General features: G+C 37.0%; 1 protein-coding gene across 2 annotated transcripts in view; it reads left to right on the top strand.

The window, feature by feature from the left end:
- SH3BGRL (SH3 domain binding glutamate rich protein like) overlaps positions 1 to 12,738 on the top strand; it is a 98,859-nt gene that overhangs the window by 78,217 nt on the left and 7,904 nt on the right. For both annotated transcript variants that reach the window (XM_081125080.1, XM_081125079.1), the window contains 2 exons: positions 6,101 to 6,286; positions 10,620 to 10,700. In XM_081125080.1, coding sequence (XP_080981206.1) covers positions 6,101 to 6,286; positions 10,620 to 10,700 — 267 coding nt within the window. The remainder of the gene's footprint in view (positions 1 to 6,100; positions 6,287 to 10,619; positions 10,701 to 12,738) is intronic.

The following is a 12,738-nucleotide window of genomic DNA, read 5'->3' as shown; positions in this document are numbered from 1 at the left end:
TTACAGTATGTACTGCATGCTTTGCAGTCAGATAGATTTAGATTTGTGATTTGGTGCAGGCAATTAAAAGCTTTGTCTTATTTTGCAGGTTCCTTAACTTACGTGAGCTTCAATTTCTTTTGTTGTAAAGTAGGAGAAATCATACTATAACCTTTCAGAATTGTTGTGAGAATTTGAAGGGATATATATAAATAGCCTCACAAAGAGCTTCATACTCAGCAAGCACTCAGTAAGGGTTTGTCTCCCTATCTCCTTAGAGGTCTTTATCTTCTGCAGGGCTTATTCCAGTACTAACATATAGTAAGGCTTGGAAATTTCCTCTTGGGATTATCCAGGGAGGTCATTCCTGCTGCTTTTCATGTGATCCACTGTTAAGAGTTTATATAGTAACAACTATGGACACAATTCTAGGGCAGACAAATGAATGCTACTGTATTCCTTACCTGTGTTTCTCCAGGTAGTCCTTCCCTCCACTCCAAATATGCACACTGCCTACCCTTTCTATAAATATGGCCAAAGTAGTAAATCAGTAATGGTAGGGTTTCAGCCATCAGACGATAGAATTTTAAGGCAGGATGGTACCCCCAGTGCTTTATATTTCACAGCCTCCTGTGTCTATACAGAAAGCCATCTCTGAAGGAATGGGAGAGGGACTCAAGTTCTTTCTGACTCTAGAAAAAAGTATAGGCAAATATAAGTGCCAGATAACAAAAGGCTGTATAGATGAGATTATTTAGGACTATTTCATTTACTTAAGGAAAACCTATGTAACCCAGAAAATGGGCATCACTGAATTTTCTTTACTGTGAACACATTAAGACATAGCTATTTTTGAGAAACTACCATTAATATCTAATTTCTCCTCTTTTCATACCAGGCTCTACTTTTGAAATAATTTGGGCCTTAACATCTCTTTAGACATGGTTAGAATTGCAACTAAAAAGGAAATAATAACAGTATTTTTTTTTTTTCTTTTGGCAGCAGTAAAATAGCAAATCTTAGATTGTGCTCATTTGTTGCCACATCTTGGGATCTTTCTGGAGAGAACTCCAGGGCCCTATAAGTAGAGGTGGGAGACGAAGAAAATTCTTAATAGTCATCTTAACTCAGATTTGTTGCAGACTTGCTAGTGAAGAGTTATGAATTACAAGTTGTACATTGCTGATTATGATAAAAGTAGTTTTTAAAATAATGCAAAACAGACAAGCTGAAAACAACTGTCTCTTGCTGTGGTTGTGCAGGTTAAACAATAGGAAGCCAGTGGCTTAAGGGCTCGTGACAGTATTCATTTAAAAAACACACAATATGGATGGACCTGGAGAATATTATGCTAAGTGAAATAAGCCAGGCAGAGAAAAACAAACATCACATGATCTCACCAATATGTGGAATCTAAAGAACTTTATAAACTGATGAACAAAATAGATTCAGTGACATGGATGCATGGATCAGACTGATGAATATCAGAGGGACGGAGGAGGATGGGTGGGTGGAGGGGGAGAGATTAACCAAAGAACTCATATACATATATATACAACCCAAGGACACGGACAGTGGTGTGGAGAGGGACTGGGGAGGGAAGTGGGATGGGGTGGAATGGGTCATTGGGGAGAAAAAGGGACATCTGTAATATTTTGAACAAAAACAAACAAAAACTCACAGAGATCTCTCTGGTTATCAAAGGCTACACAGTGGCAAACAGACTAACTGGAGATGTTTTGAAAGTAGATTAGCAAAAAACTGAAAAGGCAGTTTTAAATGATCTTTATTCACTTTACCTTCACCCCACTGTTAAATCCTTAGGCAAAGTCAGGGTTATTATTTTCTTATAGAGTGGCTCTTCTTAAGTAGCATTCAAAATAAACAGAGCTAATTGGAGAGAATATATATTTGAATTTCTCTTTGCAGAAGCTGACTAGGTAAAAAATTATGACCTATTGAAAATGACAAAATACACACCTATACAATTGTTTATTCATTAATAGGCTTTAATTATGTGTAAGAATTTAGTCATAGAAATTGTGAGCATCCATTTAGAAAGTTTTCAAGTTTATTTTGTACTACTATACCTTCATTGCTCTAGTGCATTATGCTATAACATTTATTAGCTCAGTTTTCACAGATGGCCAGTTATATTAAACTTTACATTATCCGTTCACTAAAACTAAAAATTGCATTCATGGATGTAGTATATAGCATTTGTGATATCATTATTAAGCTTAGTCCTAGTGGCATCAATTGTAGGAATAAGCATTTGCTCTCTCTTAGTTTTTTGTTTTTTTAAATTTTTTTTTAAATATATCTTTATTGATTTCAGAGAGAGGAAAGGAGAGGGAGAGAGAGAGATATAAAAACATCAATGATGAGAGAGCCATTGATCAAGCCCGCAACCCGGGCATGTGCCCTGACTGGGAATCAAACCCCGATCACCTGGATCCCAGGTCGACGCTCAACGGCTGAGCCACGCCCAGCTGGACCTCTCTCTTAATTTTTTGCACTCAGTTGCTTTGTCATTCACTAGGCTTCTCTCACCTAAGCACCTTGTATGGATGGCTATCTTAGCTTCATATTTAAATGCCATGTTGCAGTTGAACTTTTGAATATATCTATGTCTAATCCCTCCCACTAGATTGTAATCCCGCATGGGAATTTATTCTGTTTTTCTTTAGACATGTAAGAAAACCTAAAATAAAGTTTTTACACATGTAATAAGTACCCAAGAAATACTGCTGAAATGGCTACGAAATACAGCTTTGGATAATTATTTTAGATTTTAGTGCATTATAATTGGAACCCCTGTCAGTTCATTAATCTGATGAACAAAATAGAAACAGAGGAATGGATACATGGAACAGACAGGTAGCTGTTGCAGGGAGGTGTGGTTCTGGATGAAAGAAGGTGAAGGTATTAGCCAAGGAACATATATGCATAGCCCATAAACACAGATAACAATGTGGTGATGGCCAGAGGGAAGGGGGGATGGTGGGGCTGAGTGGAGGTGGACAAAAGGGAGGGGTGGAAATGAGACATCTGTAATAGTGTCAACAATAAAAATAAAGTTAAAAAATAAGTTTAAAAAAGTGTCGGCTGAGACAACATGACAGAAGTTGATTATAAAACAAGATAAAACCCCACCTTGATTAAATGTTTTATGGTAGATTGACACTTCATGAAAAAGACTTTTGTTTTCCCATTTGAAGTATGATTATTGAAGTTTCGTTCTTCCTTTGAAACTTGAACATTCACACTGAGCTCCTTCTAAAACAGATACAGATACCTTGTCAGTTTCCTTCCTTTAAAAGAAAATTTATCCTTGTCATGACAGACAAGAAGTTTACTGAGGCTAGCTGGGAAGCAACTGTTTCCTCCAGGCAGCATTCCTCAATAGCCCTGTTCAGTGTCTTTGGAGGGAAGGATACCTTGAATTTCAAACCCTGACATGTGGGAAGAAATAACCGGGCACTCACTGGATGGAGGTGAGGAGCATGGTTTGCTCTTTGAAGAAGTGATTTAAATTCCTGGATAGTGCCATTGTCCACTTGGAAGTGCATTTGTGTGGTGAAAAGAATACTGATAACTTTTTAACTCCAAAATATTTTTTCTGTAGAAAATTTAAATTTTGTTCCTTAGTGAACCCTTGTGACACCCATTGCTAATTATTCTTGCATTGTATGATTTTCAGTCCAATTGGGGAATTAGGAAATTAGCATCACCTGAAGCCCTTTTATCAGGATGTGTTTTAGTAAACATGTGCCTGTAAGTGTATAACAAAAGCAATAACTCTTTAGATATAAAATATCCCTTGCTGGAAATAAATTTGATATGTGAAATTTTGGACTTAAAAGTTAGGAAACATTTTTTTTTTTTACATTTCCCAAAGATTCAAAGCTGAACAAAAATGTTCATGTTTAACAGGACAGAACCTACTTTAAAAAAAAGTATTATTATGGTCTATTCTCTTTAGCCCTGTGGAGCTGTAGAGTGCTATAGGTTGCATGTGTACTTATTGTCAGGTAATTCTAGAACATGGGAGAAATACTTGTGGTCCAGAGATAATGGCTGGAAGGTAAAGATACCAGTGAAGGTATACTATAATGCCCAGTGATAACAAGCTTGGCCACCATCTTAACTCGGCAGAGTTAACAGTGCTCTCAACATAGTAAGCATTCACTAAGGTAAAAAGGCTTCAAAGAGTCATTTATCTTAAAAGTCCTCTGCCTTTTTGTCTTACAAAAACATGACAGATGACATTCACCCAGGGCCACATATAATTCTTATCATCTTAACTAAACATTATCTCTCCATTAATTAAAAAAATATCTTTTGCAATGGCAAGTGCCTCAATGTACCATATTTATGGGGTATCTTTATATCTACTTAAATTTGTAAATATGCAAATGATAGATAAATTACTTGATATAATTTACACTAACTCAATACTTCTTATTGCATCATGGAGATTGAAAACCACTGAGTTAACTGAACCTTCTATCAAGTGTCTAGTCCAGAGATTTTCAACCTTTTCCATCTCATAGCACACATAAACTAATTACTAAAATTCTGCGGCACACCAAAAAATATATTTTTTGCCATTCTGACAAAAAAATAGGTATAATTTTGATTCATTCACACCAGATGGCAACTGTTATGTGGGTTGTTGTCATTTTTTTTTTATTTGACAATCTAAGGGAAAAGAAGTCAGGGCCTCTGACTAAATAGTCAGATATTGCATGTTTTAAAAATTCTTGTGGTGCACCGGTTAAAAATCACTGGTCTAGTCCATTAGACACCCACTCTTGATTATTTGACTTTTACATTGATTTTTCTCAAAATTTAAAAGGGGGTATATGTTATATTTAGGAATGAAAGTTTGATTTTATAAGCTAATAAGGAAATAGGATTCCTGTTAGAAAAATTACTGACCTTTAAAGAAGGGCATTCCATACTCTGATCTAAATAGCCTATAGAAATGTCAGTTCTTATTGGGAGAAATTGAGAATTTTTTTCTTTGGGGTTATGTGATGACAGAGAAAATTACTTACACATAAGCGACTTAGAAGGACAAAAATACAAACCTCTTTGTATGCGTGTGTGTGTGTGTGTGTGTGTGTGTGTAAATCCAGAGAGGACTTGATAGTATGGAAGTTTTTTGTTTTGTATTTTTACTTCCATTGGGAAGACTGCTTCTTTTGATTGTATATTTTTGATTTTCTACCCCATGTTTCTTTTTATTGTGACTCCATGAAGAAACTTTTGATTATGCTCTGCACCTCAGAAATGTTAAATAAGAATTTTAAATTTGGACAAATTACCATAGTGTGTCGAATTAAAGTTCTAAAAGAAATTCATATTAGAGGAGAAGCTTAATTAATATTAATTTTATTATTTTAAAACTTTCTTCTAGGTATGATTAGGAGACAAAACAAATGTATTATCTCTACCTGTTAACCTAGCTGAAGAAGTAGCACAGATACATATGAAAGATACCTTAGCAACACATGTTAAGGGCTAATGAGTAGTACAAGTGTATTCTAGACTTAGTATACAAGCAGACTTAGCTCATATCTTCTTAATCAGTTTCTGTTCTAAACAAGGAACATCGAGACATAGAGTGACTCTGAGGCTTGCAACATTCTCGAGGAAAGATTCATTTCTGTTCACTACATGATGTTTATTAAGACAGGTAGTGGACTCGGGTTGTCTGCAAGGACTTTCAACAAGGGCGGAAACTATGAAAGGCTTATAGATAACCAGAAAACAAAGCTTCCCACTACTCATACTTTTGAGTTAACTGTATTTTAGGTTATTGATGTGCATCAACTAGCCTTACTCTTGCATCATTAGATGTGGGAAATTTTGATGAAAAAAAAGAAAAAGTCATTTTGATAAAAAAGATTTGTGTCCTGAAAGCTCTTCAATGTGAGACATTGTTAACAACAAAATAATAAAGAGGGAAAACCATATATCTTCTGTGAAACCACAAATCTTGATCCATGTCTGAATTTATTTATGCTAGTTCATAAACACTGACTTTTGTTGAATTTGAAAATAATGGAAGCTGTTTGTTCAATAATATAGTTTTTTGTCCTTTGGGTCCTAGATTAAGAAGAAACAGCAAGATGTGCTTGGTTTTTTAGAAGCTAACAAAATAGGATTTGAAGAAAAAGATATTGCTGCCAATGAAGAAAATCGGAAGTGGATGAGAGAAAATGTACCTGAAAACAATCGACCAGCCACCGGATACCCCCTACCACCTCAGATTTTCAATGAAAGCCAGTACCGTGGGGTAAGGAATCAATTTAAATACTTGGGTTTTTGTAGGGTCTTTTCAAATGGATTGCCTCAAATCCATCCTATCCATTTCAACCTCTTGCCCAGATATGCATACAATCATTTCTCCTGCTCATTCTTTGCATCCATCCTAAGCAGCTGAAGCCTTTTGCTTATGAGTAGGAGGTAAATGAGTCATCCACCAAAAACTACTTGTAAGTGTATATAAATACAGATTTTGGACATATTAATTCCAACCAGAGCAATTGTATTATTCTTTCTGGTATGTCCATGAAGGAGACTGAAAAGAGGTCAGCCATTTGATTTATTTAGATTAACATTAGTTTTTTTAAAAAGAGGAATGCCTTATTTTCTGCTTGAAACCAGTAATACTTTTATTTGGGTATCATTAATGAATTTTGCTAAATTTTTAATTCAGCTCATTGAACTTATATAAGGAACGAGAAGAAATTTTTTTTGCTTTGTGACTGGTGCTTTCAAGTATGCCATCTTGTTTACCATTCATTTAAACCATGAGGTATTTTCCTTCATTCTTCATTCATTGTATATTTAAGTGCCATTTGTAGTTTATGGCCATTCTAGGCACAATAGCAAGTAGAAATATAAATAAAACACAATCTCTTCTCTTAAGGAGCTGGTTAGGAGTGGGGTGTGGGAAGAATCATACTTACCTGAAACAATCAGAGAGTGGTTATGCAGTCATGGTAGAGAAAGCATAAGTAAGGGCTGTAAGAATTTCCATAAAGAATTATTTGCATTGCTATCTCCTCAGAATTAGCATGGCTGAGGAACAAATGTTTTAGAGCCAGCAATCCATATCTTTTAGTTCATAGGTTTATATAGGAGTGAGACACTCCTATATAGGAGAGACACTTTTGGTGGGGATCTTTTCATGTACCAATTCAAAGCATATATGGGACGGATATAGTAAATTTGAGAAGTTCATTGGCACAATAGAGTTTGTCTGTGAATTGGTTACTTCTGAGGAGGGGTACTTGAAAATCTTATCTGTTGTTGCAAACACAGCCAATGTGTAAAGACAAACTCTGCAGATAAGGAAAAAGCAATTATGCTATCCATTTAGATAGTATAGTTCCTCTATATTTGAAATTTCTGAAAATTAGTGAATCTGAGTGGTTGGAAGAGGCCTCAGGGGTCATACAGTCCAATCTAAGCCAGCATATATTGTCTTAATCTCTCATTTTTAAAGCAGACATTTCATTTTGTTTGACTTTTTGAAAACAAACGCATTTTGGGTTATAAAGGCAACATTTGAGAAACCACACTTACCTGGTTATTTCTCCTTTGGAAGCCACACTGCAAGGGAATGGAGTATGCTATGGAAATAACACAAGTATCACTGAGAAATGGGAAGATGAAAAAGAAGGGGCGAGAGGGTGAGACTCAACCAAATACATAAACATTTCTAAGTCAAAAAGGAATCCAACTTCTAGAGAGTGCTTGCTGTGTGCCAGGCACTGAGTTAAGAATTTAATAATAACAAAAATGAAGATTTGTCCTTATATAGGCACTTAGAAGGGTATATAACAACCATTCATACAAAACATCACATGCCAGCTATCGTGCTACATGTTTTGTGCGTATTATATCTGTCAGTTCTCATACTAATGCCCCGACATAGGTAATTGTTATTTTTATTTTATAGATGAGGAAATTGAGGCCTAGAAGAGTTTAACTGACTTCCTAAATTGCACAATTAATAAGTGATGCAGCTAGGATTTAAACCTAGATATGTCATACTCTGAAGCTCTTACTTTTTCTATTAAATCACTGCATTGTTCATTTCCCTTTTTACTCAAAGTTCCCATCTTCATTTTTTTCTTGCTCCATTATGTGGCAGGTCTGACCACAGCAAATTACATTGCCAGCTGACTGCCTATTAGGTTTGGCTGATGATAGGAGGTACTGGTTGGAAGAGTGGAGGACAGGAGGAGAGGAAAAAACAAAGTATCCCCCTCCTTTCTATCTGGAGGATCCATGACAGTGGCTGAATCTTTATGGTACCAGCTCTACCAGGTACCCCAGCTCCTGCGTCCTGTAATACTACCTTCTTTACTTTTTCCTTCTGCCTTAGATTTGGTAGCAGCATCCTACTGTTTGTTAATCTCTGGGTTGCCTCACCATCACCTGTTTGCCTTTCAGCTTTTTAATCTTTTCTAAGGAGTTCTTCATATTAAATTCCCTGTTTAAACTATCTCAAGGTTTCTCAACCTTGGCACTACTAACATCTTGGGTTGGACAATTCTTTGTTGTGGGCAGCTGCCCTGCACATTATAGGATATTTGGAAGCATCTTTGGCTTCTATCCTTGAATGCCAGTAGCACCAACAGAGTTGTGAAAACCCGAATATGTCTCCAGACTTTGCCAGATGTCCCTGTGGGAAAAATTACCTCCTATTGAGAAACACTGAACTATGGTGGTTTAGGTTCTTATTTCCAGACTGGAATGTGAGTGAAACAACTACCTTACCTACATACATGAGACTCTGATACAGAACATACAAAATTTATAAATAATCTTTGCTCTGAAAGAGTTTATGCTTGTATATGAAGAACTAAAACACATTATCATGAAATGATAAATAATATGATACCAATATATGGTTGAATACATTCTGGATTAATATTATTGGAATCTCAGAGATGTAAATAATTTTTTTTCCTCAAGAGAATTCCTATATAAGAAGCAGACTTTGTCACAGTCTGTTTTGTTTACTCTTGTATTCTTAGCACCAAGAATGGTGATTGGAATGTAGTAGATGCTCAATACATATTTGCTGACTAAATTATTTAATCTGGGTTAATTGAGAAACTAATGTTCTTTTCTTTCAAAGTTACAAACCTGTTTGTGTTTGCTAAGTCCAAGGACAACAAATGATAATAGACTTTGAATCTAAAACTTGAAACAAAGACAAGAGTCCCCTACATAGCATTTTTTATCAGATTTCAATAAAGCTGAAGACCTATATTCTTTCCCATAAATTTAAAGACTGATATGCATTGTTTTTGTTGATTTGATGTTAGTAAGAAATAACTTGTATGACTGTTGGATTTGAGGTTACTTCAAAGTCGTTGGGTGTAGGTATGATCTATATTGTTTGTTTACCTTGAGTAGATTATAGATTATGTGTCTCAGTATGGAACTGGTATCAAGATCCAGTTAGTTTTACTTTTGAGTAGTGAGCCCTAAGAGTATAGGAGGTTGCTCATATATGCCTGTTGTTTAGGGTTTATTCTTTTGCCAACATCTAAGGTACACAAACAGATGCTTTTCGGCAATCCATGTGGAGATTCCAGGGGCTCTAAACAATTCTGTGTTTAAAAAAATCCCCAAATAAGGGGAAAATTCTGATGTTTCCTGGGGTGGGGTTCAAATATAGGGTGACCAATAGCCTGAGATGTTCTCAACTTGTTACCTCCAGGTCCCCCAGGTGCCAGGAATTATACATGCTAGAAAATAACCCTGTAACACTGTGATCTGTTGGTGAGGCAATCTCTAGAGAAACTAGCAAATTATGAGTGTTTTCTACCTCTAATTAAATAAGGTAAAATCCCAAGCTTATCTCTCTCTGTTTTAAATCAAACAAACTAAGGCCAGGTATAGACAATGGCTGTGTTTTCAAAGTAGGTTGGCTATTGATTATACCATACTCAAATTTAGGGCATTCTATTTGTTACTTTTGGAGCATATTTGGTGGCTTAGAGGATGATGGTGAAAAGAAAGCCCAACCAAATTTAGTCACGTGAGGCTTTCTTGGCTCCCCAGATGGAAACCTTTCAGTAGCTTGTTTGCTCTTCTGGTCATATTTCATGAAAATCACATTCTCTTTCTCCAAACACAGCACAGATTTACTATTCTTATGGCTGTGGGCATATCTAGCTAATATATAGCCTACCATAGGTTCTGAAGACACCTCTAACTTAATAAATAGTGGAACAAAAATAAGAGGAAACTGGAACTACAAACTCCTGCTAGAATCAGTAACCTCTTACTGGCAAATAGTTGGCTGCTTTGGGCTGTGGAGAAAGCTGCTTGACCAAAGACAGATTTCAATTCTGTATGATATGGAATAAGCCATTTTGAAGTTTCTGCACCACAAAACAGCATATCTTCTAATCTACATTAAATGAGATCCAATAAGCATTGCCTCTTTACTATCCTTTCCACAATTCTAGCATTATAGAAGGTAGTTACCTGCTGCCACCAAGGAAGTTGATTAGTCAAGCCATTTTGAATAAATATCCTGTTTTTCTTTCCCTTTTTTTGTTGCATATTGCTAATTTTTTTTGCCTTTTTTTTTCACCAAGGATTATGATGCCTTCTTTGAAGCCAGAGAAAATAATGCAGTGTATGCCTTTTTAGGCTTGACAGCCCCACCTGGTTCAAAGGTATGATTTTCCTGCTTTATAGGCCACTTTATTGCTTCTGAGATTTTTTTTTTAATTGTAAGATTTCCACCTTTACTAAGTACTCAGATTAAGCCAGAGGCCATGCAACATAACTGAAAGGAAACGTCCTTGTTCTGCATGCACTTAATCCCCAGTAGGGTAGTCAGATGTGCATAATCAAATACATAAGTATGTGAGTAAGTGTAGGTAGAGTGACTTCTTCATCAGTCTGCTCAGGGCAGCAAATTTCTCATTAACCCATTTACAAATAAGTGGTAAGCATTTTAAAGACACCATTATTCCAGCTTTCATTCATGGTTCTACATTGACATAAAACATCTTAGTTCATAGTAATCTTCTTGGCAGCATCTACTATCTCTGTGTGAGGCAAATGTTGAGTAATCCATTCAAATTAACTGAGAGCACTTGAGTTTCAAAACTGGCCACAAAATTGCTGGCAAAATTTGGGGCTTTTTCTCTGCCAACAACAAATTAATTTTTCAAGTGGCAGAGTTCCCATGAAGACCATATAAAAAAAAAGAATCAAAAATTAAATTGCCTATATAATGAAATGTCTCAAAGCTATAAATTTTAAATATGCCTTTGCCAGGTCCAGTAGGAAGGAGAAATCAACTCAGGGTGAGGATTAAGAAATAAAATAGCCCATCTGGCATGGCTCAGTGGTTGAGCATCGATCTAGGATCCAGGACATCATGGTTCGATTCTCAGTCAGGGCCTATGCCCAGGTTGCAGGCTTGATCCCCAGTGGGGGGAGTGCAGGAGGCAGGGGATCAATGACTCTCTCATCATTGATGTTTCTATCTCTCTCCCTCTCCCTTCCTCTCTCTGAAATAAAGATATTTTTTTTAAAAAGAAATAAAATAAATTATAAATAAATAGGGCATGCCCAGCCACCCTGCCCCCTTAAGGATCAGAGCGCCTTGCTGCCCTGACACCTTGACATATATTAGGCCTGGCCTGCCCCATCTCCTTGACATGTGGCCATCCTGGACACACAGACCCGCCACTCCACCCCACATGCCTGACCCAGCACCCTTGGGACAACTGCCCCACTGCCTTGATGGCATGTGCCCAGCCCTGCCACTGTGACCCCATGGCCCCAGATGCACGAATCTGCCATCCCGACCCATTGTGCCTGGCTCAGTGACCCTGGACAACTGGTCCCGCCATTTTGCAACTGGCCCTGTAGCCATGACCTGACTCTACTAGACACAGCACCTGCCTCTGTGACCAGGCATATCTGACCCCACGCCCCTGGAAAACCAGACCCCACTGGAACCTGACACCCCCCCCCCCCAGAAGCACATACCTGCCACAGTAACCCAGCGTGCCTAACCTGGCTCCACCTGAAGATCGGACCGACGGCTTAGACCTGCCATGACCCATCACCTCCTGATGCATGGACTTTCCCCCATGGCCTGACTGGCCTCATCCAGCACTGTAAACTAATGGACCGCTAAAATGGGAAGACAAAGAAACAAACCTCAAATGAAAAAAAAAGGAGGAATCACCAGAAAAGGAACTAAATGAAATGGAGACAAGCAATTTGTCAGATGAAGAATTCAAAGTAATGGGTATAAGGGTGCTCAAACAACTTCATGGAAACTACAAACAACTTAATGAGAAGTTAAGAAACTTAATGAGAACTACATCAGCATGAAAAAGATGTTGAAACAATGAATAAGAACCAATAAAAAATGAAGAATGACATAGCTGAAATAAAGTACCCTGGAAGGAATCGACAATAGACTAGATGAAGCTGAAGACTGAATCAGTGAATTAGAAGACAAGGTAGAAAAAAACATCTATTCAGAGCAGCATTTGGAAAAAATGATTAAAAAGCAGAAGAGTTTAAGAGAGCTTTGGAACAACATGAAACGTAACAACATCCACATCATAGGGGTTCAGAAAAAGCAGAATCGGAACAAGGAATAGAGAACCTGTTAGAAGAAATAATGATAGAAAAATTCCCTGACCTGGTGAAGGAAAAAGTCACACAAGTCCATGAAACACAAAG

Source organism: Miniopterus schreibersii, assembly GCF_964146895.1.
Source record: "Miniopterus schreibersii genome assembly, chromosome: X".
In the NCBI taxonomy this organism is placed as follows: Eukaryota; Metazoa; Chordata; class Mammalia; order Chiroptera; family Miniopteridae; genus Miniopterus; species Miniopterus schreibersii.
Note: the sequence above shows the minus strand (reverse complement) of the source record. Positions and strands in the feature narration are given on the sequence as shown.